A 26,247-nucleotide genomic window follows, 5' to 3' on the forward strand; every position below is an offset into this window, starting at 1 on the left:
AAGTAATATTAGTGGAATTTAAGGGTCCTTGACATGGACTTACCAGCTATTTAAGGCTTCCACTATTTTAGCTGACTTTGTATCATTAGAAAATGTCACTGACCGACCCTTAAAGGCAGAATAAAAGTGCTGTTTTTACTGAAACAAAAACAACTTATATCACAGTACCATTTTTCTTCCCCATGTATCTATTCTATTCATGTATTCATCCAATAATCCTTTGAAGAAAGGATTATCTGAGAAGGATTGTGTGTTAAGCCCTCTTACTTTACAAGTTAGTGCTTTCTTCCCCCAGTTTAGTAGGTACATTGAAACCATTTGGTAGGACTCATTGAGGGCCATACTACCATATTGCCCCTACTTAAATGGGCACTGTCCAAAAAAACATTGCTGCTGCTTCCTTTGTCAGGCCCAGATTTGGTGAATATTAAAGTGAAGCCTTCCATTAGCCACTTGTCCCTTTTTAAATAAATTTATTTTTATCAAGTTGTCTCTGATCAAACTGCACAAATGCAAGTTCAGCCTCTGGACTGTGTACTAAGTTCTGCTCTGTTTTTACTATCTAAATAAGGGGTCTAATTCAACTGGATGATGTAATTCCTGGAAGCTATACACCATTTTTCCAGTTATATCTACGACACAGAGAAACAACTCCAACTACAAATGAGGTTTTACCATGCAGTTTTAGTTAAGCTGGCTCTATATTCCATTTGCCCTGGTATGGCCAACATTCCAGAACTTTACTATATCACTACATATAAACTATACGGCATCATTTCTGGGTATCCGCTATGATCTAAATGATTTTCTTTGTGGAAACTCCTAATCATCGGATCATTGCTGCACATGTATTTCCTCATACAAAAATGAAATGCTATGATAGAAGTGTTAAGTCAGAAATAACTGGAAACATGTAAGCAGGTCCAATGTCGCAACAGATGGAATACATTTTCTTTTGTTTTAAAACAATACTTTAAAGTGTCACTGTCGTGAAAATTTTTTTTGCAGAAATCAATAGTCCAGGCGATTTTAAGAAACTTTGTAATTGGGTTTATTATCAGAAAAATGCATTTTTATCATGAAAAAGCTGTTTGAAGCTCTCCCCCCTGTCTTCATTGTTCTCCTATGGAGAGAGCTAAACAAAAGACCAAAACAGGACAACAAAGAGTTAATCTATAAATATCTCACCCTTATCTTCTTGGACAGTCACCAGTGACCTGTCTGAGCTCGGATTACAGCTGTCACCCAGCTCCGTGCCTGTAATCCTCTGTTATCTGCTTTCTGCTGCCGGCTAACTCCCTCCTTCCTCCTCCCCCCTCCCCTCTCCCTAGAGCAGACAGGGTTCGACTCCTGCAACAAGTCACAATTTTCAGATTTTTCAGAGTGGATGAAAAAGAGGAAGGAGGGGGGGACCTGGGAAAAGGCTTTTTACATGCAGATAATGGCAGATTTGGCTAATAAACCCAATTACAAAGTTTCTTAAAATCGCCTGGACTATTGATTTCTGCAAAAAAAAAAATACGACAGTGACTCTTTAAGTAACATACATAGAAAGATAACAGCAAGGAAGAATATTCATTGTCGATAATCAACTTATGTGAAAGCACCATCGATAAGTTGAACAAGAAATCTCGTTTGTTAGCTAATCAGTAATTAGCTGGTTGAGCATTGAATAAGCTCTACCAACAAGAGCTAGTCTTGCTGATCGGCATTTGTTGGACCGCGTAAAAGGGTCTTAAGTATATAATCTAATTTTTTTTTTTTTTTTTTGTGGTTGATGCCTTTTGAAATTGCATAAAGCCAGGGTGTTCTAGTTTGTTCTAATGCAGTAACATCTACACTTGGGTGATTTTCATGTTGTTTCTTGGTTTTCAGTGGTAGTTTTTGGGAAAGTGTGGTGCACTTTTCAGATATTACAGATTGCTTACCTGCTGAAATTGTCGCACCCTCATGTCGGTTTGTAGTTTAGGTCTTGTTTTCTAATAAATGCTGTGTCACAATATACTATTGTGTTTTTTCCCCCCCTTTAGGTGGTATCCTTTCTGCACGCTGTTCTTCTGAATGAGAAGCTGGACTTCACCACGGCTCTGGTGGTTTGTCCTTTAAATACAGTTTTGAATTGGCTCAATGAGTTCGAAAAATGGCAGGACGGCCTCAATGATGATGAAGCTTTAGAGGTTTGTATATTACATAACAGTAATTTGGGTCTCCTGCTTATTTAAATGGGTTGTCTAATTTTTTTATTTTTTTTTAAAGGACACAGTGTTGCTTAAAAACAAAAACATTTTTTTTTTGCAGAAATCAATAGAACAAGCGATTCTAAGAAACTTTGTAATAGTTATTAGGCAAAAAAAACCTCTTCCTGTGCTCAAAAGGCTTCCCCTCCCCCCCTTCACTTCTTATCTGTGCATTATCAGGCAAATCCGACTTCAGAGTGAAGATGGGTTCTGTTGTGTCCATGATAACCTATGGAGAGGGAGGGGTCGAGGCAGAGGATTGAGCAGGAAGAACAAACACACATACCAGCTGTTTACTCACTGTCTGGGCACATAAACCGCTGGATTCACGGGTCAAAAAGGTCAGTTCTTAACTAGCAGCTTGGGGGGGATAAGCTTGCAGGATATGAACTTTGTTTTCAGTCCTCCTTGCACAGCTCCCTCCTCTCGACCCCTCCCGTCTCCATAGAATAGAATGGACAGAGAAATCCTGCTTCATCTGATGTTTCTTGGGGGAGGGCGGGGGCAGCTACACGGCAAGTGTGAAGCTACCCTTAGGGTGCCTTCACACCTACCGTATCACACTTACAAATTCGCAGCGGATCCGCAGCGGATTTGACAGTGCGTATTTAATGCTGTGTTCATTCATTTAGTTAAATCTGCTGCGGATCTGCTGCGGATCCGCAGCGGATTTGACAGTGCATATTTAATGCTGTGTTCATTCATTTAGTTAAATCTGCTGCGGATCCGCAGCGGATTTTCTACTGCGATACGGTAGGTGTGAAGGCACCCTTACAGAGTTTCTTAAAATCGCTTGAACTATTGATATGACCCTGAAATGACAGTTACGCTTACTAGGAACTGTAGGCAACAGGGAGGGATTTAACAGACATTTTTTTTTTTTTAAATAAAACCTTCATGATTTTGTTAGATTCTTTAAAGGGGTAGTCTGGCCAAAGTTCACTTTCTTTGTAGCTCTGACCACTGGAAGTGTTGTACTTTTGTAAAAATGCTTGTCATGGCTCAGTATGGCTCTGTTCTGTCAGCTGAACCATAAACTTATCGCAAGCGTATGGCACAAAGTGCTGTTTCAGCAGAGGAGGGCCAGGTGGAAGAGATGCCCACTGCAAGCTAACGTCACGGCACAAAATGGCGGTGCTGGAATGCTGCCGAACTGTGACTTAAGCATTTTTACAAGAAATGCAATGCTTCCGGCAGTCAGAGCTGCTCAGAAAGTGAACTAGGGCAGGAATACCCCTTTAAAGTGGGTTCTTCTGACTATTAAAATCTGCATTGTAGTTTAAATATCTGTTTGGATTAGCTCCATGTGGATTAGATTTGTTCAGATGTTTTCCAATTAGCCAAATTAGCCAAATCCACTGTATTTTCCAAAAGGTTGTCATCTGCACATGTACATAAAAATCCACTGCTATAGCTACAGTATGTTGGTTATAATTTAGAGATGTCTTTAGGGCCCCGTTCCCACTGAGCAAAGGTAGCGGAATTCCACGACGGAATTGTCCGCCGCGGAATGCCGTTAGCCTCCCGCCCATAATGTTCATTCTTCAGCGCGGACAGGGCAGGAGCGCGCGCCTCCCATAGACTCCCATTATGAGCGGGAGGCTAACAGCATTCCGCGGCGGACAATTCCGTCGCGGAATTCCGCTACCTTTGCTCAGTGGGAACGGGGCCTTAGGAGTAATTTGTTTGTTGGAAGTGGGGAACTCTGACATCAATTAAACACCAATTTAAGAATAGGGGAATGGAAGTTATGCCAGCAAAACACTTGTTTGAGGGATTGTGCTTCCGCTGCTTTTCATACTGAAATGAATTTCATTGTAAGCTTAGATACTATTTCCACTAGCTTTACTTTATAAGCTAACCTTTTAGCCAAGGTTTTATGTTCTTTTACTAGTTTATTCGAGCCTCATTGCCGGTGTTCAGGTAACACATTAGATGTGTATGTATGTTTTCTGTCAGGTCTGTGAACTTGCCACTGTGAAGCGTCCCCAAGAGCGGGGATTCATGTTACAACGTTGGCATGATAATGGAGGAGTGCTGATTATTGGCTATGAAATGTATCGAAACCTCACCCAAGGAAGGAATGTGAAGAGCAAAAAGCTGAAGGAGTTGTATCAGAAGACCCTGGTTGATCCAGGTAATGTTTTCTTTGTTTGACTGCTTTGTTTCTCATGATTTCCTTTTTTATGCATTTATATTTACCTTTTTTAGCCTATATATTCCACATTTTCACAGTATGACAACTTTTTTTTATAGAGAAGAGAGAGATTACAAAGTTCTCTGTAATTCTGAAGTTGTAACTTATTTGTAGCCAAATAGTTCAGCCTATCAATATAGGACCCCCTACATTTTAGACAGTCAGCTGGTGTAGACGAAGTTGGCAGGTTTGAACAACTTTTCACTTAAGTTTATAGGAGCCCTTCCCCTAGTCTTTCGACAAATAATGTAGAAGGCAAAGAAGGATTGAGGTGTATGGTCATGTTACTCCTCACAGCAGAGACCAATATATTTCAGCAATGAGCCACAAAGTTGTTCTCTTGTAGAGGAACTTCCTCATAGGTTTATGTTTCAGTGTCTTCACCATCTTTATAGTGTGAGGCTCATTAACAAAAAAAAACAAAACAAGCCAGCATTATTGACTTAATTAGTTCTATACTACCTAATAGCTATTATTCCTTTTGGCCTGAGCATATACTGTCATATATAAAGCCTGTGTAGTGTGGAGCAAGTACAATAATTAGCTGGGAGTGCTTTCCTTATTATGGGCGCACGCAAGCATTTGGAGGGGCATGCAAAAAAGCTACAGCAGCTTGCTGTGTGCCAGTTGTACTTGTCTCTGGTCATCCTGTATTAAAAAGTTTGGCTGCTCCTGTGTAACTCAGTCAGGGAGTATTGACAAGCACTAGGCTTTGCATTTCAATGTTCCTAGATAAATGCTGGTCTAGCATCTGATAGAATTTCATTTGAAACTTTTATAGCTATTTTTTCCATGTGTAATAAAATATTTTGCAATGGACACTATGGGAGAGTTTTATCAAAGGGTGTAAAATTTAGACTGCCCACAGCAACCAATCACAGTTTGCACCAGTCTAAATTTTACACTCTTTGATAATTCTCCCCCATTGAGTTGGAGTCTCCTCAGAGGGGTTATCTAGGCTTAGAAGCATGTGGCCGCTTTATTTTTTTCTCCAGAAACAGCACCTCCCCCGTCCTTAGTTTGTGTGTGGTTTTGCAGCTCTGTTCCATACCACATACAACCTGGAGATAGGATGGGATCTATAAAATCTATTTTCCAGATAGACTTTCCGGTCCTGTAAAGAGACCCTTACTCAAAATGATCTGCGTTTTTTCTAATATCGGATAAGCCATTTTAGACTCTGTTCACTCTACGTCTGTTTTTTTTTTAATCTGTTTTTCAAAGATGCATTTGTGTGCATCAGTTTCAATTTGTTTTTCCATTGACTTCCATTATCAAAAAAGGGATCAAAACGCATCCGTTTTGTTTTTTTTTTTGTTTTTTTTTAAGGGGCTTACAGTGCTCTTTTAAGTGCTGCTTTTCCTGGTGTTGCATCTCATCCTATCAACTTTTATGTTGCAATACCAGGTATGGCCGCTACCACAGCCAGTCAGACGCTGATCAGGTCCCAGTGGATCACCACCTCCTAGTTCTGTCTCAACACATGGAAAAATCCTGTTCAGCCGGTGGATTGGCAATAAGGATTGGCAACAGCACTCACAAAACTTGTAGATGCTTCTAAATGTTAGAAGTTTTTTTTACTCGAGTAAGGTGTCATTATTAAAATTATGCAGATTGACAGGTGATTCCCTATATACAGCATGGAAAGATAACTCCCAATCAGCAGCTGGTGGGTGGTGTTTTCTCCTCATGAATAATGAGGACTACTGGGCTCATGCACATAATGGGGAGGACTACTTATTGTCCATGTTATTCAGGAGGATATCCCCGAATCACCTGCACATAACAATATAAGTGATACATCACAGATGTTTTTAATCCTAAGCCAGGAATTTAGTCTTTTACAAATATGTTACAAATTAAAGACTAATGATATGGACTGAAGTTCTGTGAGTGCTCATTCTAGTCCCTATCTTTTTGTGGGTGCAAGATGGACCAAGCCCTCCAGGTGACAAGTGCCAGCGAGGCACAGTTTTCATTTCCTAAAGGCCATCAATATAAAAATCTTGTAAAACTTCTTTAAGGATCTGTTTACAGTTACTTTATACAGAGCAGAATTTATGTTGTGCTCATCTATTTATTTTGCTTTAGGGTACAAACCCACACACCGTATACGCAGCTTATTTACTGCTGCGATACGCAACAAACACGCAGCAAATACGCAGCAGATTATATCTAAATAACTGAACACAGCATCAAATCTGCACCACCAAATCTGCTTCAAATCTGCTGCGTTTTTGCTGCGTATCTGCTGTGTATACGGTGTGTGGGTTTGTACCCTTAAAGCGTAACTGTCACGTTTTTTTTTAATTGCAGAAATCAGTAGTATAAGAAATTTTAAGAAACTCTGCAATAGGTTTCATCAGCAAAAAAAGCCTCCTTCTGTACTCAAGAAGCAATCTCCCAGCCTCCCCCCCTGACTTCTTATCTGTGCATTATCAGGCAAACACGTCTTCATTACAGAGAAGCGAGTGAAGACGGGCTCTGCTCTCTCCATTGTAAGCCTATGAAGGGGGGAGGGGCTGAGGGAGATGAGGGAGCAGGAAGAGGTGACATGAAGGTCAGCTGTTTGTAGACTCTCTGGGCACCTAAAACGCTAAATTCAGGGGTCAGAAAGGTCAGTGCTTATCTATGAACTTACTGAGAGAAGATTGCAGGGTGTTGTGCTTTGCAGAAATCCTCCGTGCTCAGTCACTCCTAACAGCCCCTCCACTCTCCATAGACACATAATGGAGACAGAAATCCTGCTTCATTTGATGTGAGGGGGGAGGCTGGGAGATTGCTTTTTCACTACAGAAGGAAACTCTTTTAGTACATAAAACCTCTTACAGAGTTTCTTAAAATCGCTTGTACTGTTGATATTTAATGTTTTCAGAAAAATGACCCTGAAATGACAGTTACGCTTTAAGGTATGCAAACACCTACTGTATACCCTGCAGATTTTATGCTGTGCTTATAAATAGTGGCAACACATACAGTATGTTTGAACATACCCTAAATAAATTGTCACGTCCCCACCACCTGGTCCTTTCCTTCCACACTAGAAATGGCTGAGGTATGTCACCAGTGCAGCCAGTGATTGACAGAATTTTTGTGTGCCCTGTGTTCCGACATTGCACAGTACCATAAGGCATACATAAGGCACTGTTATTGTCCAGTAGTTTCTGGCTGCACTAGACAGGGCTGAGTTGCAGCTGTGCTGTTGTTTGGATCTTGTTATGGTGGTGAGTCAGAGCTGGCAGTGAACCTGACTGCCAGTAAAATGCAGTGATGGTGTGTTGCTCTGGCTCACTGCTGTGACTTTAAATAGGAAAATGATCACTGCTGGGAACTGTTTTAATAATAATAATTTAAAAAAAAGTGTCTGAATTGTGTTCTTAAGACATGTAGGATTATGTTTTATCTTTGAAAACCCCTAGTCATACATATTTTAAGGGGAATTACGGATGATCCAGTGGTGTTCATGGGGAAAACCAATATTAAATGAAAACAGGAGACCCAGCAGACCCATTTGTCTGGTTATGTTGGTTTGTGATTACCACTATTATAATATATATCTACATATAATAAATGTTTTTTTTATTGTTCAACAGCAAGTGTTAATTCTTCATGTTAAAATAAGACATCCCCTGAAAATAAGACATAGTGCATCTTTGGGAGCAAAAATAATATAAGACACTGTCTTATTTTCAGGGAAATATGGTACATAGGAAAATGATTTCATTCTCCTGTGCAGTGTGTCGGAGGCTTAGGCCTAGTTAGTGCAGGAGAGAAGCACCAGGGGGAAACGCATCTCTGAACTGATCCCATTCTTTTCAATGGGACAGTTCGGATGATCCGTTCTACAACTGATGCCGCCGGGCTGACCGTACAGGAGAACGCAGCATGCAGCGTTCTGACGTACGGCCCGCTAGGCTATCCGGCACCGCATCCACTAAAGTCTATGGAGCGCAGGAGGCATGCAGTGTGCAGACGCATGCATTATGCATCCTCCGGCGCTCCGTAGAGAGGTCCCTGTCCCTGCCCCCTTTGTGACCCTGGCTGCGCAACAGAGTGCCCCCTTGCAGGGGGCAGCTTCCCAGCTCCTCTGTACAGGTGCAGCACTATAGGACAGGGGTGGTGAACCTTGCATCTCTAGCTGTTGCAAAACTACAACTCTCATCATGCCTGGGATATTCAGGCATGATGGGAGTTGTAGTATTGCATCAGCATGAGAGCTAAGGTTCCCTACCCCTGTAGTAGGAGATGTCCACATGTATGGCTGCCCAAGGTAGAGGGCTCTGGTGTCCTGCTGCCCCCCTATATACACTCACCGGCCACTTTATTAGGTACACCTGTCCAACTGCACGTTACCCCTTAATTTCTAATCAGCCAATCACATGGCGGCAACTCAGTGCATTTAGGCATGTAGACATGGTCAAGACAATCTCCTGCAGTTCAAACCGAGCATCAGTATGGGGAAGAAAGGTGATTTGAGTGCCTTTGAACGTGGCATGGTTGTTGGTGCCAGAAGGGCTGGTCTAAGTATTTCAGAAACTGCTGATCTACTGGGATTTTCACGCACAACCATCTCTAGGGTTTACAGAGAATGGTCCGAAAAAGAAAAAACATCCTGTGAGCGGCAGTTCTGTGGGCGGAAATGCCTTGTTGATGCCAGAGGTCAGAGGAGAATGGGCAGACTGGTTCGAGCTGATAGAAAGGCAACAGTGACTCAAATAGCCAACCGTTACAACCAAGGTAGGCAGAAGAGCATCTCTGAATGCACAGTACGTCGAACTTTGAGGCAGGTGGGCTACAGCAGCAGAAGATCACACCGGGTGCCACTCCTTTCAGCTAAGAACAGGAAACTGAGGCTACAATTTGCACAAGCTCATCGAAATTGGACAGTAGAAGATTGGAAAAACGTTGCCTGGTCTGATGAGTCTCGATTTCTGCTTGAACATGACAATGAGTTCACTGTACTCCAATGGCCTCCACAGTCACCAGATCTCAATCCAATAGAGCATCTTTGGGATGTGGTGGAACGGGAGATTCGCATCATGGATGTGCAGCCGACAAATCTGCGGCAACTGTGTGATGCCATCATGTCAATATGGACCAAAATCTCTGAGGAATGCTTCCAGCACCTTGTTGTATCTATGCCACGAAGAATGGAGGCAGTTCTGAAGGCAAAAGGGGGTCCAACCCGTTACTAGCATGGTGTACCTAATAAAGTGGCCGGTGAGTGTAGATGGCCCCCTGTAATGCCGTGGGAAAACAACTGATGAAATAAACGTATGGACACTGATACAACTGATAGAAACTGATTTTATTTCTGAATAACGGATAGAAAACCTGATGACAACTGATGCCTTTTTGGCATCAGTTGTGGTCAATATCTACAAAAAAAAAAAAAAAAAGATGCAACTTCCCAAGTTAGTGAAGTGCTAATGGCTGCAATGCTTCCTCACTTCTCACTTTCCCTCTCACCTCTGTCCTTGTTTGGGGCTCTGCTTTAGCCTTGCAGCAGTTCAGGAGCTCGGGAACGCCCATTTGATACTTAAGATTGGAAAATTAAAGCATTTTTCTATGTTATGGAAGCATATACAGATATATGAAAGATACAGTGCATCTCCTAACAGCTATGTAAAAACATACAGATAGGTGAAGCGCTGCGGAATCTGTGTGCGCTATACAAATAATAAAAAAAGACCCTTCTTCACAGGCCACCAGGCTGCAGCAAGTGAACACGGAACTCTTTGATCCGAACTCTTGTGTCTTCATTGTTCGTATGGCTCAATGCATGCATTGTTGTTGGCAGCACTTTGCCCTCTATGGAAAGATCCATAGATCCAGAAGTGTTTGCTTGTTCATTAGGTTATTGCTGGTGTTATTACACTGGAGGATTGCTGGCAGTGGGCGTCCCTAGGATGATCAGCCTGTGTCCACATAGTGTCACTGGTTTAGAATGTGATTTGCAGCTGACAGATACACTTCAGTCCTAAGCATAATGTCCTCTGCAGGAAATAAATGACAGTAAATGTGTTGCCTTTAAGTTGTCAGCAGTTAATAATTTAATTAATCATTTTCTTGTCACATCTTAAGGCCCTATTCCATGGAACGATTACCGTCCGTATTCGGCCACTACGGCCGATAATCGTCCCGTGAAATAGAGTGCAACGATCAGCCGACATCGTTCATGTCGGCTGATCGTTGCAGTCGCTTGTTTTTCAACATGTTGAAAAACAAGCGACTGATATAGCAGCGATCTGCTGCCGTCGCTCCGTTAATTAGGAGCATCAGCAGCAGATGTTGCTATATCCTATGGGCTGCCCCGGACGATCAGCGATCACCCGGGCAACGGGCAACGAGGAGCAAATGAGCGCTCGTTTGCTCCTCAGACGACCCGTATAATAGACCCTTTATTCTGGGAATGCTGCATGACAACCAGCTTGACTTCAGTGACTGCTGCCACAGGGAGCTTTTACCTGACTCTCCTAGACTCTGCCCCATATTACTTCATAATAAGCAACCTTTGCCTTAACTGCTCATGGTGGTGTCATGGGGGTATGTAGCAAAGCACATTGTACAAATCAGAGGCTACCTTCAGATTCTGCAATCTCTGGGCAGTATTGTAATTGTGGTCATTGATGATTAACCCTTTCAGTGTGGATAATCAGCATCCTGCATCTCATGTTAAGAAGTCACTTATTTCAGCATAACTAAAATGCGTGCCGTGGTGCACAGTCCCACTGGAAACAATAGGCATGCGTTTTTCTTGACTTGTGAACATAATCTTAGGGTGAGTTTACACATTAGTCAAATGTCACCATTTTGCAAAAATTGTGACTTGACCATGATTAGAGATGAGTGAACCTCAAGCATGCTAGAGTCCATCCGAACCCGAACTTTCGGCATTTGATTAGCGGTGGTGCTGAATTTGGATAAAGCCCTAAGGCTATGTGGAAAACATGGATATAGTCACTGGCTGTATCCATGTTTTCCAGACAACCTTAGAGCTTTATCCAAGTTCAGCAGCCCCAGCTAATCAAATGCCGATCGGTCGAGTTCAGATCGATTCGAACCCGAACCTGGTTCGCTCATCTCTAACAATGATGTGTCATTAGCAAATTAGAGAGACGTAGAATAAATGGGGATCCCTCTCTAAAAGACCACCGCCTCTTTGAGAAGACAACCTCCTTATCCAGACCAGATTTTATTCTCTAGGACAGGGGTACTCAACAACTTTTAGTGAAGGTCCACTTACCGGGGTCTATTGTCAGGTGAAGGTCCGAGCTGAACATCAGTAGGAAACGTATTTTGTTAATTTTCACAAACGTTCAACTATTTGCATACAGAATTGCTGCTTATTAGCAGGAAAACTGGCATTTTTTTCTCTCTCAACAGCCCTTTGCTATTAGGTACAAAGGGGGTGACTGCCCTGGTAGTATATAACCCCCCCCAGTTGCTCCCCCAGTAGTGTATAGCCCCCCCTGTGCTCTCTCCCCCAGTAGTGTATAGCCCCCTGTTGCTCCCCCAGCAGTATATAGCCCCCCTGTGCTCTCCCCTTGTAGTATATAGCCCCCTGTGAGTGCCCCCCAGTAGTATATAGCCCCCCTGTGCTCTCCCCCTGTAGTATATAGCCCCCTTTGAGCTCCCCCCAGTAGTATATAGGCCCCTGTGAGCTACCCCCAGTAGTATATAGCCCCCTGTGCTCTCCCTCTGTAGTATATAGCCCCCTTTGAGCTCCCCCCAGTAGTATATAGCCCCCCTGGGCGCTTCCCCCAGTAGTATATAGCCCCCCTGTGCTCTCCCCAAGTAGTATATAGCCCCCTGTGAGGTCCCCCCAGTAGTATATAGCCCCCCTGTGCTCTCCCCATGTAGTATATAGCCCCCTGTGAGCTCCCCCAGTAGTATATAGCCCCCGAGTAGTGTATAGCTCCCCCTGTGCTCTCCCCCTGTAGTATATAGCCCTCTGTGAGCTCCCCCAGTAGTATATAGCCCCCCAGTAGTATATAGCCCCCTGTGAGCTCCCCCCAGTAGTATATAGCCCCCCCAGTAGTATATAGCCCCCCTGTGAGCTCCCCCAGTAGTATATAGCCCCCTGTGCTCTCCCCCTGTAGTATATAGCCCCCTGTGAGCTCTCCTCAGTAGTATATAGCCCCCAGTATATAGCCCCCTGTGAGCTCCCCCCAGTAGTATATAGCCCCCCCAGTAGTATATAGCCCCCCTGTGAGCTCCCCCCAGTAGTATATAGCCCCCCAAGTAGTATATAGCCCCCTGTGCTCTCCCCCTGTAGTATATAGCCCCCTGTGAGCTCTCCTCAGTAGTATATAGCCCCCAGTATATAGCCCCTGTGAGCTCCCCCCAGTAGTATATAGCCCCCCCAGTAGTATATAGCCCCCTGTGAGCTCCCCCCAGTAGTATATAGCCCCCAAGTAGTATATAGCCCCCTGTGCTCTCCCCCTGTAGTATATAGCCCCCTTCGAGCTCCCTTCAGTAGTATATAGCCCCCCAGTGCGCTCTCCCCTTATAGATGGCCCCCAGAGAAAAAAAACAAACAACCCACAACTCACCTATCACCTCGCTCCACCGCCGCGCCTGTCTTCTTCTCCTCTCCTGGTCCGGCCCCCGGCTGATACGCGCTCTCTGGGGACGTCCCGGGGATTCCCCAGCAGAGCGCGCATCAGTGACCTCAGTGTACGCCGCCGGCCTGCACTTCCGGGAAGTTCAGGCCGACGGCGTACACCGAGGTCTGTGGTGCGCGCTCTGCAGGGGAATCCCCGGGACATCCCCAGAGAGCGCGTATCAGCCGGGGGCCGGACCGACACGGCCCCAGCCCCACAGGCGTACTGACATCTAAGGACAGTACGCCTATGGGGCGCGAGGCAGTGCGGTGGGGAGCGGGACCTCCTAACAGCCCCGGATCCGGTCCGTCCCGGGAGGTTAGGAGGTCTGACCAGGGGTCCGGACAGCTGGCCTCCGCGGTCCGGGTTCGGACCGCGGTCCGCCAGTTGAGGACCCCTGCTCTAGGATTACACTTTTTTGTTTTTGTTTTTTAATTTTTGTACTGTGCTCTCACATCCAGGTATGATCTAGTTCGGTACACTTTCGGTAACCGCTTTGTCATAGTACATGTTGGCATAAGAAATACACTGCTCAAGCAGAAAAAATAAACTGTTCTGGTGAGTAGTGTGTGTGGGGCTAAGTCCCTGCTCTTGTGTTCAGTCATTTGATGCCTTGTTTAAACTCCAGCCATGGTCACTAAGTAAAGCAGAGAGCTGGTGCACTCATATGTTTTTTATTTATTTTTCTCCAGGAATTCTGTAAATTGTGTAATCTGCCATTTTAAGCAGTCATTTTAGTCTCTCTCTCTCTCCTGTTAAGCAAGTTATCTGTAAGGTGCTTGCTATGGGCTAATACTGATTACAGCTTGTCAGAGCTTTATGGTGCACTTTGTCAAAACCATGTGTGTCTAAAAGTGGTACTCATTACCATGCAAAGCTTTGTACACGTCCTAATTGACTCGAACATCACGTTGCTGGTTTGTGTTAGCAGCGTTTAATTCACCTCTTTTCAGGGTAAGAAAATAACCTGAAGCTTGATTGCACTTGCCTTTGATTTCTAGTGTAATAAGTCATGCATTATTTTTGCTTACTTTGGTCTAACATAAGCCTGAAGGCTCTGGCTTTTATTCTTCCACTATGCTTCAGAAATCCATACTTCCTATTATCAGTGGTCACTCTACATAGTCCAAAGTATCTTTCCTTTTACTACTTTGCACATCATAAAACGGGGAAATGCTTCCCTTCGCCGGAACACTTGCGTTTGGTCCTGTGTGAAAGATATAAAGAGCACAGCTTGATCCTTCTTAATGACTCTGTTCCAGTAGTGAGAGATCTACACATTTAGCAGTGTATTTACATTCAGTATGTGGTTATTGATCTAGGTTTAAAGTCTGTCAGCTGAAAGACAGAAATTCAGGTGTGACTCTATTGAGGGTCACTCACCCATCAATGCCATACTTAAAGGGGTTGTGAAAGCTTAGAGATGGTTCAGTGGTGCTGTTACACTCACTATTTTGGAGCTTACCTTATACATAGAGAGAGAAAAAAGTTCCAAGCTGAGGGGAGGGGAAATCATGCATAAAAAAAAAAAATTATAAATAAATAGTTTTTACTCAGGACATTTGAGTTTGAATCAAACCTCTAGTAGGCAGGTATGACGTTATGTCTGCTTTCTACAGTAGTGTCCCGCTTGGGTGGGGTAAAAAAACTTTTCTGTCTGGGGGAGGGGGAACATAACAAAGAAGTTTCATGTAAACATCCCCGTGTGTGCACAGCGCCGCAACCCGCTCCTGGATCCCACTGACAGTCTGAAGATCTCCACTGCAGCTACGTCACAACTCGGCTGACGGATGCCCTGCTCAACCAGTCAGTGACTTGCAGTCATTGAATGGCTGGCTGAATGGGCTAAATCCCAACCTTCAGTGACATAGCCAGGAGAAAGCAACATCCTGCAGGGTACGGGAGCTTGGTAATGCGGCACAGTTCTTGGCATGAGGTCCGGTAAGCATACTGATATGTTCCCCCTAACTTTCTGCCCAAATAGATTTTTCAACCCCCATCCCCCCACCCAACTAACCTCTCACTGTGTACTCAATTTTTTTTTTCTTGTGTTTCTAAGCAGGGCAGGTTGAGTACACCTACATTCTTACACAACGTACTACCTCATTTAATGAAAGTGTACACCTAGATTATAGAAGACAGTGATGCAGGGCTGTGTAATTAGTTTGTTTTATTATTATTTAATTAGGCTGTACTAAAAAGGGGGCTGTTTCTACCTTTGTGCTTTGCCTTCTGGGCCTCCTGTCTTCAGTATGAGGAGAATGTCATGAAATTTGAAACAGAATTTCAGAACATTTAATGGAATGTGTTAAGACTATAGCAGCAAACATTTGGGTGTAGTCAGGCATTTTCCCAGGTACACAGGGGAAATGTGACATCATTCCGTTGCTACAGAATTTAAATTATCCGAGATTAGAAAACATAGCCGCTTACTTTTAAAACTGGTACCACACCTGTCCTCAGGTTATGTGTGGTATTACAACTTGGCACTGTCCTCTTCAGTGGAACTGAGCTGCAGTATTATACATAAAATGAGGACAAAGGTGGTGCTGTATATTTAGGAAAGAGATGGCAATTGGCTAAATTGTTTCTTGTAAAGAGTAGCAAGGTGGATCTGTAATACATGGAAACCTGTGGCTCATAGACAACTGAAAATTAGAAAAGAAGCTTAGAGAGTAGAAATCTGGTGAAAACACTATGGGCAAGTTATGTAATGGCCAGCAATACTGCTTCTCCTCATGTACAAAAACAACCGCTTATCCTGAAAAGTTAGGGTGGTATTATGGGGGCCCGATAATACCTGTAAACGAGCAGAGATCTGCTAGATCGTCGCTCGTTTACTGGGCCTATTACATGGCCCGATAATCGTTAAACAAGGGCTGCAGGGACATCGTTACCGATGTCCTTGCAGCCCTTGCTTAACTATATACAATACCTATCCACGTTCCAGGGCTGCTGCTGCGGTCTTCTTCTCCCCGGGTCCTGCGCACTCTAACTTCAGAGTGGCCTGTCAGCTGACAGGCCGCTCAGCCAATCACAGGCCGGGACCGCCTGTGATTGACCGGGTGGCCTGTCAGCTGACAGGCCACTCTAAAGCTAGAGCGCACAGGACCCGGGAAGAAGACTGCAGCAGCCGCCCTGGAACATGGATGGGTAATGTATATCCCCAGTCGCCGGCCGCGCACCACTATTACACGTAGCGGTGTGCCGTCGGTGCCTGATGAAAATAGGTCCAAACTAGAGATGAGCGAACCTCGAGCATGCTCGAGTCGATCCAAACCCGAACTTTCAGCATTTGATTAGCGGTGGCTGCTGAACTTGGATAAAGCCCTAAGGCTATGTGGAAGTCATGGATATAGTCATTGGCTGTATCCATGTTTTCCAGACAACCTTAGAGCTTTATCCAAGTTCAGCAGCCACCGCTAATCAAATAGCAAACGTTCGGGTTCGGATCGACTCAAACCCGAACCCCGTTTGCTCATCTCTAGTTCAAACCTATATCAACGATCAGCCGATGATCGTTGTCATCGGCTGATCGTTGTATTTATGACATGGAGCGATAATCAGCCGAATTGGGCCGATTATCGTTCTGTGTAATAGTACCCTTAGGCCTCTTTCACACTTCTGTAAAACCTGTCCCCATTTGTGGCAGAGATCACCATTCACCAATAAAGGGGTCTGTACATTGCAGACGACAATGGATGCACATCTGTAGTGCTGTCCGTAGCTTTGTTTAGTCCTACAGACGAGTGAATGAGACCTTATCTGAAACTTTAGGCTTTATATCACAAGGAAAAAAAATCTGCACTTGCACTGTTTATGCAACTGTGGGTTTGACTTTGAAGTCTCCAGTGTTCTTGACATCAAAATGGACGTGCTGTGGATTTGAATTTTGCAAATTTCCACAAGGATTTTGTGCAGTCTTTTATGGATTGTGCATGTGTTCTCTTAAATGTCCTTCACTTTGCTTCAGCTGTAAATGCTGCATATTTTATGTAAGGAAACAAGTGCATCACGTATTACATGGAGAGACAATCAGTGGTGGATTATTCTTTGGCAGGTTAAACTATGATCAGCCGACAAGCGAACATTTTCTCGCTCGTCTGCTTATTGCTGTTTCCATTTCGCGTGGAGATATCTGCTTTATTCTGTGTAATTGGGACTTTAATCAGCATGTTTCCTAGCATAGTAGGTGCTTAATAGTAAGAATGTATTTTTTTTATCTTTAAAACCATTTTGTAAATGTTTATAGAAACATGCAATAGGCTTATGTAATAAAATGTTTTCCATGTGAAATACGAAGTTTACTTGCTCTCCATTAATTATTATTTTTTTTTTATTTATTTTTTTACCCCAGGCCCAGACTTTGTGGTATGTGATGAAGGCCATATTCTTAAAAACGAAGCCTCTGCTGTTTCTAAGGCTATGAATTCTATCAGGACAAAAAGGAGGATAGTCTTGACTGGAACCCCACTTCAGAATAATTTGGTGGAATGTAAGTAAATTTTTACAGCTAAAATAAAAAGGTCATTAACCCCATGAGGACTACACCATATTAAGCAACAGGATGCAGAGCTGGTCTTTGTGCCTGGAGCCTGTTAAGGGTTAGATTTGACGGCTCTGTGACTTGCTTGCATTGCTGTTGGCAGGATTGCGCTGTCACACTGACAGCCTGACTCCTTTCCTCTGACAGCACTGAGAAAAATCAGTTTTCCTGTCACTGAGAGCTCTGAGCACAGCGCTCTTATTGAGTATTCTGCTTCCACATGCGGGCAGTTGCTGGGGCATCCGTAATGATACAGGGCTTCCCCTATCACAGTCAGAGCTTAGGTTACATAAAAGGTACTCACTGATTTATAAATATTCTGAGAATTGCTTTTTCTTTTCTGATCACGTCTGACTCAGTGCCACAAATTACTGTAGTGGGGGAATTAAAGCTGCTTTAAAAATAATATATCTCTAATTTGTGTTTTTATAAGCCCAGAACTCCTAACTGTGAAATTGTCTCTCTTCAGATCACTGCATGGTTAACTTCATCAAAGAAAACTTGCTTGGCTCCATTAAGGAATTCCGGAACCGCTTTATCAATCCTATCCAGAACGGGCAGTGCGCAGATTCCACCATGGTAGATGTCAGAGTGATGAAAAAGCGAGCTCATATTCTGTATGAGATGCTGGCTGGCTGTGTGCAGGTATTTAGACAGAGGCTGCTATTGATTGGATAGCTGGTTTATTTTTTACTAGTCATTACATGTCACAATAAAAATTAATGTGTACTTCTTTATTTCAGAGAAGAGACTACACAGCGCTGACAAAGTTCCTGCCACCAAAGTATGAATATGTCTTATCAGTTCGGATGACTCCAATACAATGCAAACTCTATCAATACTATTTGGACAATATAGCTGGTAGGTAGTGTTTTGGGCTGTTTACCAATAAAGCTGTGGCCTAAATATATCATTGTTGCAGTTGTGAATATATTAGGGTATGTCTGAGAGCAGACTCTATGCACAGATCGCCTATCCGACAGGACAGAAGTAAGTGTCTTACCCCCGCCTGTCGGTATAAGTGATCTGTGCGGGGGTCCTGATCAGTCAGTGACAGGAACTTAACCTGTCACTGAGTACCTTAAACGCCCCGATTGCTATGCATCGCTCCATTTAAGGGGTTAATGACAGGATTGCAGCTGCCTGTCATTATCCTCGGCTCCTGGGACCATTGCAGTGGTTCCGCACACATCAAAAGCCTCTGACAGTCAGGAACGTATATATACATTACTGCTTCACGGAGCATTGGTAGCCGGAACGTATATTTACTGATTGCTGATGCGAAGGGGGTAAATACGGGTTAAACAATCTGTATTTCATCTTTGTATATGGCTCCATATGAAATGATATTTGGGCCTGTGTTTTGGACCTATGACCAAAATCTCTTCTAAATAAAGACATTTTTTTGCCCAATTCTCTGCGCTGTACGTCAGCATTGGTATAAATTGATGTGTGTTTTTTTTTTTTTTTTTTTATAACCTTAACCTCGATTGGTGTGGGTCTTTCACCTAACCCCCCCACCCCCCCTTTTCTATAAAACATTGCCCAGTTCCCGCGCTCAACACCGGTCCCCAGTGTGGCAATATCCCCTCCCCTCTGTGACGTAGCTCCATTAATTGAGCCGCGTCACAGAGGGGAGGGGTTTTTGTCACACTGGGGCCCCCAGTGCTCTGGACTGAGCCAGTGCTCGGAAAAAGACCAGCACTGAGCGCAGGAACCAGGGCAGCATTTAAAAAAAAAAAGGATTGCCCCACCAGGATTTTTGCTTCAGTACCAGTCGATTTAAGAAAAAGAAAAGGTAAAGAAAAACAACGATGTACCTGATGGTTCATTCGCTTTAAATAGCAGATTAATTGATCTTCTAGTGTCTTCATTGCTGCTGCTTTTATAGGCTTTCTCTAAAGCAGGAATTGGAAACCTTCGTCCCTCCAGCTGTTTCATAACTACAATTCCCACCATGCCTGGACAGCCATAGCTAACGCTTCGTCTGCCGAAGCATGATGGGAATTGTAGTTTTGCAACAGCTGGAGGGCCGAGGGTTTCCCATCCCTGCTCTAAAGGCTCTTTTCCCTCTACTTTCTTTTCTGTCCTTGAGGGAATTGTCCTCTTAAGATTTTTACCAACTTTAATTTGAAAGCAGAAGGATGTCATAAGTATAATTACACTTTGTACCAGTGCATGATGGGCAGCAGATGTTAAATCTGGGTACAGAAAGTCTACCATTGTCTTAATTGTTTTGATTGTGCTTTTGTGCAGTTCAGAACGCCTTAGATAACTTGCCAACTAGCTTTTTTTGTTAGAATTTTTGAACAGACTATTATCATTAGGCTGGATTTGATGGTAATAAGATACCGATTCAGGAATATTATTAAATCATGTGTGTTAGTAATGTCGCTGTATCCTGAAGGAATAAGTAAGCATTCTAATAAATACTCGACCATGCTTAAGATTGGCTCATAGGCTCTTTTTAGTTATCCTTCATTTTTTTAGAATACAATTATCCTGCACACTAAGAGTAGTATTGATTTTGTTGTCAGCAGGATGCTCTTTTGGCTGACAGTGTAGGATTTAATGGGAACATGAAGGCCTTCTTAAATATTAATTATGTATGTATATTAATTGCTAAACAATTAAGGAAGATTAAACATCCAGTTCAAACTGTTGGAGCACATCCTTAACCTCTTAACGACATAGGGCGTATATTTACGCCCTGATGCCATTAGGGACGTTCAGAGCGGGGCCGCGCGGCGACCCCGCTCTGAACCGCGGCGGTCCCGGGTGCCGCTTGTAGCCCGGGACTGCAGGTATTAGTGGGCACGGTCCGATCGCCGTGCCCGCTAATACAGTAATCAGATGCAGCTGTCAAAGTTGACAGCTGCATCCGATTACCGGACGCAGCGTCAACCCTGGTGTCTAGTGGGGAGATCGCTCCTCCGGGATTTTATCCCGGAGGAGCGATCTCCGTAACTGAAGCCAGCCAGGGTCTGCTCCAAGATGGCGCCGTCCCCGACTCGGCACTCGTTTACTTCCGGCTGCAGCAGCCGGAAGTAAACGAGTGCCTATCTCATGGATCTCTGCAGCATAGATATGCTGCAGAGATCTCTATGAGAGATTAGAGCACTTATACTAGAAGTCCCCTAGGGGGGCTTCTAGTATAAGTGTAAAAAAAAAAAAAGTGTTGGTAATAGTAAAAAGCCCCCTCCCCTAATAAAAGTCTGAATCACCCCCCTTTTCCCAGGTTATTAATAAAAGTAAATAAATAAACAAACAAACATGTTTGCTATCGCCGCGTGCGTAATCGCCTGAACTATTAATTAATCACATTCCTGATCTCGCACGGTAAACGGCGTCAGCGCCATAAAATCCCAAAGTGCAAAATTGCGCATTTTTGGTCGCATCAAATCCAGAAAAATTGTAATAAAAAGTGATCAAAAAGTCGTATATGCGCAATCAAGTTACCGATAGAAAGAACACATCATGGCGCAAAAATGACACCTCACACAGCCCCATAGACCAAAGGATAAAAGCGCTATAAGACTGGGAATGGAGCAATTTTACGTGACACATATTTGTTGACAATGGTTTGAATTTTTTACAGGCCATCAGATACAATAAAAGTTATACATGTTATATATCATTGTAATTGTAACGACTTGAGGAACATGCATAACAAGTCAGTTTTACCATAGAGCGAATGGCGTAAAAACACATTTCCCCCAAATAAACAAAATATGTTTGTTTTTTTCAATTTCACCACACTTTGAATTTTTTTCTGGTTTTGCAGTGTACTTTATGCAAAAATTCAGCCTGTCATTGCAAAGTACAATCAGTGACGCAAAAAATAAGGGCTCATGTGGGTCTCTAGGTGGAAAAATGCAAGTGCTATGGCCTTTTAAGCACAAGGAGGAAAAAACGAAAATGCAAAAATCGAAATTGGCTCTGTCCTTAAGGGGTTAAGGAATATGCCCACAGCTTGGTGGGAGAGTGTGCCAAACTGTACTAAACAACAATAAAAACACAATGCAGATTTTTAGATACTGTTTCAATTTCTCAACATTAAGATCTGACTTTCAGTGAGAAATCAGCTAAAAACCTGTACATGCGTAATACTTAGTACACAATCGATTTCTCTCAGTGCATATTGTTAGTTTTTGTTCCTAATGTATTTTGGTGTCTACAGTGGCATCCACTACCCAGCTGTTTTTTTTTTTTTTTTTTTTTTACCCATTTCTGATATGAGCAGCCCCAGCGCTCCTCTTGTTCTTAATCATAGGCATTAGTATTGCAGATGTAAAACAGTCTGACCCCTTTGTTCTGCCTGATATGTGTCCCAAGAAACCTTCCTTGAACTACTTTGGCTTTGCTTGTGCTTAAACCTCTACATTTTTAGCATGGTACAACCGCAAGTGTGAGCACTGCCTTAAATACTTATATCACAGTAATATTGACACTGCATCTGTCCATCTACTCAAAATACTGCATGTTTCTAGTTTTAATAAGTATAAAGCTGTTTTCACATTATTTAGACTCTTGTCAATTTATGCAAACCTCTACAGTCTGTCTGTCCTACCCATTATATATGGAAGCAATGATATTATGATGATTAGAACCTTTTTTTCTGTTGAATTACAGAATAACTTTACATCTTGCTATTTCATTGGTTTGTTTGTTTGTTAATGGCTGTAGAGATGTGATGCAGTTCTTTTGAAGTATCCGCTGAAATTGATACGAAAGAGAGGAGACATGCTTTTCATTGCATCTTCCTTCTACATTGTTTTACCCTTTTGTTTGCTCAGTCGCAAGTCTGTACGTGATTCTTTGGCACAATGGATACCACTGACTTAATAATAGGATTTGTTATTTTACTGCTTTGTTCTTCTCATCAAATCTGGCAGTACCTGTGGCTGGGCCTTTTACACCCATGCGGACACATCCTTAACAGAAAAGAGTAGGTGGTTGAAGTTAGTTTTCTTTGTACCAAAATCAAAAGTTGCCACAGCTGGTGCACTTCTTTTGCTGCGTTCAGACAAAGAGAAAGCCAGGAACAGGCTATAAACAGAGAAACGGTCATAAAGAAAAAAACTGAGGTTTCTCCTCTTTTAAAGTCCTTTCCTGGCTTTGGCTTCAAAAATCAGTCAGATAAATCTCTTGTCTAAATACACCATAAAACACACACATGTTAATGTTGCTTTCCCACTTCTATGGCAGGTGCTTATAGTAAAAAAGTATCACACACATTGGAAATTCCCTGCATTTCCAGTGGAGCTGATACCATGATCCATGGTTTGCATCAATGACTGGCTGTAGCAAAACAATACCAGTCAGCCAGTCACTGCCCACTATAGTGTCAGTATTGTGGAGCATTGAAAGGGGTTAGTTTATGTATATGTATTTTTGGTCATAAGCTTATGCATTAGGATTATTTTTCACACCCATTTTGACAATTAAATCACTTTTGCGGGCAACATTTCTTATTTTCATCTTTGTGCCTCTCTATGGGGCTCTTCCTCTACTTTCTTTACTAAGGATAACATAACTATGGGACTAACTTCCCTGTTCTCAGTCCCCCAACAATTTATTCATAGATTGATATTATATCCTTACTCTATCTTTAATGAGTTTTACTATATGGTTGGGGAATGGTTGTATAGTTGCTTTACTAGACTAAGCTCTGGTCGGTGTCCATGGCAGTAATTGACAGCTAGGTGTACTCTATTTCTGTGCACGTAAAGCATGTGGTTTTCTTTTTTGTGGTTTTAGATAACGCACTTGCTTTTCAATTTAACTTTTCATACTCTAAACCAGGTTTCTGTATTGAAAATTTAAGTGTGAAATGAAAACATATGCTGGGGTCTTGTAAAACCTTGCCATAGTCCCCCATATAATCCTTTTACCTTGACAGGTGGCGGTGGTGGTGTTGGTGGTGAGGGAGGAGGCACAAGAGGCAAATCTGGAACCAAGCTTTTCCAGGACTTTCAAGTTTTAAGTAGGATCTGGACTCACCCTTGGTGCTTGCAGCTGGACTATATTAATAAAGAAAATAAGGTACGGCAGATATCAGACTACATATTTTTGTCTCTGTTAAATGTTTCCCCAATAAACGATGCCAAATACTGGGTAGAATTTCGATGAAATAATGGAAATTAGTTTTTTAGAATATGCAATGCTATAGATTTGACTGCTGCTCTTTCATCTGTGATCATATTCCTTTATATTTCAAGATATATGCCCATTATTAAAGCTTTGTTTGAAATGATGTAAGCCAGACTTTTTCCAAGTGACTAAACAGATGTGTTTGAGTTTAACACGACAGTGCCTGCCGCTGCTGAGAGATCCGTTGCAGTGACGTCATGAATCTGTGTTTTTTTTTTTTTAGGGTTATTTTGATGAAGACAGCATGGAGGAGTTTATAGCATCTGACTCTGATGAATCCTCAATGTCCCTGAGTTCTGAAGAAGAAACCTCAACGTAAGCACACTTCATACAAGCACTGAAGGGGTTACAGCCCCACAGGGATATTCTGCCTTGTTCCCCAATGGGTACAGCAATATTATGAATGCAATCAAAATTGGCCTCTATGGCAGAGCAGTCTACCTACAAGAATAATTATTTTGTGTTTATCATCTTCTGCCAGAAAATCACTTAACAATAACGTAATGTGAAAGATCACCAGGAATTAGTCAAACAATCAAAGATAAATGCCAACTGATCTGACTTGTGTCCTGCCATGTTGTGCCAAAATCTGAATTAAATTATGAATCAACTGGTTACAAAGTTTTATAGAAGGTATATTTATGCTGCGTGCAGGCAGTGAGCAGCATAATTGCTTTCAGATTTTTTTTTTTGTCTTTTTCATTGTGACTAGCTCATGTTTGGTAATTTAGAATTGCTGAGAGTAGTGTTGGACTGCATAGATGTATTGAACTACAACTCCGCTGCGTTCGCTGCTGTTTTTGAGCTGCTGAGAATAGTTCTTAAAAACTGTAAAATAGAAAGCATGGCTTGGTTATGCACTTAAAATTGTTTTACATTTTAGGAAGAAGAAATCGAAGGGCAAAAGCAAAGAGGGCAGCAGCTCAAGTGCGGAAGAAAGTGATAATGACGTAGAAGTTATTAAGGTGTGGAACTCAAGGTCTCGTGGTGGGAATGGAAAAGACCCTAAAGAGAAGGAAGTTTCCAATACCTCTGCAGCAAAAGTGGAAGAAAGTGAGTTAGTCTTTTGCAGCACATAAAATCTTTGTCTAATGGTGTGTTTACACAGAGAGATTCATCTGACAGATTTTTGAAGCCAAAGCCAAGAATAGAATATAAACCGGCAACAGGACAAATAGGAAAGACTGAGATGTTTCCTCTTTTCAAATCCATTCCTGGCTTTGGCTTCCAAAATCTGTCAGATAATCTCTCTGTGTAAACACACATTAGGATGATACTAAAATGGTTGGTTACAATGACACGGTGGAATTTTGTTTAGAAAAAAGTTTTCTGGGAATTTTCTGCTGCTACATTTTGTGACATTTGAGAAAGTCATACAGTAAAGGTAGAATAACTACAGCCCAGGAATTTAAAATAAGGTGTTTTATTTCATTTCCTTTTTTTATGCCTAAAAACCATAGCATCTTGGCTCTGTACGAATCACATAATTTGTAAAAAAAAATGTGAAAGCACATTTTGCTATTGAATATTTTAGTCAGCAAGGTCATTATAGTCAGGTGCAACCTTCATGTTTCAGCAACAGCTGGCTGTAAAATTGTAGCCACACCTTACTTAGCATGACTTCACCCCATTTTCAAAGAACACGGTCTCCATCAGACAGTCACTAACGAAGACAGTAGTTTATGGGTGTTTTCTTTCTTTTAGTGTCTACCACATGCAAATTCTATTGAAATATATTATGGGTTCAACAAGCAAGCAAGGCTTGCTAATTGACCAGTTTGCTTGAAGGGGTACTCCAACCCTTAGTGTAAAAATTAACTTGTTGGTCTGGGGGGCCCTGTCCCCGTTGCTCCTGTTTACCTCTGTCCTGTCCCCCAATCTTTTCTCTTGTTCCTGCTTCTGACACAAGCAATTGGTCTAATGAGTCACTGAGCCAGCAGGTCCTGCTCCAGAGCGCTTGTCTCAAAAGCAGGAAGAGGAGTAAAGATGAGAGTACCAGGTAGAGGTGAGCATGAGTCCAAGGCAAGTATATATTTCTATTTCTACCCCACCCTAACAGCATATTTATTTTTACAGTGGTGCTAGAATACCCCTTTAGGCTATATTCCCACACAGTATTTTTGGTCAGTATGCTGCAACCAAAACCAGGAGTGAATTAAAAACACACAAAGGCTATGTTTACACACTTTTAAAATTTAGTGGATGGCTGCCATTTAATAGCAAATAACTGTTATTTCAAAACAACGGCAGTTTTAAAATAAATTCTGTTATTTTTCAATAAATGACTGCCATCCACTAAATTTCAACGATGTGTGAACATAGCCTTTGTGTGTTTTCAATCCATTCCTAGTTTTGGTTGCAAAATACTGAAGGCACGTTCACACGTACAGGATCTGCAGCAGATTTGATGGCGCAGATTTGAAGTTGCAGATTCAATGCAAAGTTACTCTGAGCCATCAAATCTGCTGCAGATCCTGTAAGTGTGAACGCACCCTAAGGGTACTTTCA

The 26,247-nt window shown here is 42.5% G+C and overlaps 1 protein-coding gene across 2 annotated transcripts in view; it reads left to right on the top strand.

Moving 5' to 3' along the window:
• The window catches only part of ATRX (ATRX chromatin remodeler), a 144,034-nt gene that overhangs the window by 84,270 nt on the left and 33,517 nt on the right, over positions 1 to 26,247 (top strand). For both annotated transcript variants that reach the window (XM_069986333.1, XM_069986332.1), the window contains exons 19-26: positions 2,031 to 2,177; positions 4,197 to 4,374; positions 17,398 to 17,535; positions 18,056 to 18,231; positions 18,330 to 18,447; positions 23,489 to 23,631; positions 23,963 to 24,054; positions 24,623 to 24,792. In XM_069986333.1, the coding sequence (XP_069842434.1) occupies positions 2,031 to 2,177; positions 4,197 to 4,374; positions 17,398 to 17,535; positions 18,056 to 18,231; positions 18,330 to 18,447; positions 23,489 to 23,631; positions 23,963 to 24,054; positions 24,623 to 24,792 (1,162 nt within the window). The remainder of the gene's footprint in view (positions 1 to 2,030; positions 2,178 to 4,196; positions 4,375 to 17,397; positions 17,536 to 18,055; positions 18,232 to 18,329; positions 18,448 to 23,488; positions 23,632 to 23,962; positions 24,055 to 24,622; positions 24,793 to 26,247) is intronic.

The sequence above is a fragment of the Dendropsophus ebraccatus genome, chromosome 10 (assembly GCF_027789765.1).
Source record: "Dendropsophus ebraccatus isolate aDenEbr1 chromosome 10, aDenEbr1.pat, whole genome shotgun sequence".
Taxonomy (NCBI): Eukaryota; Metazoa; Chordata; class Amphibia; order Anura; family Hylidae; genus Dendropsophus; species Dendropsophus ebraccatus.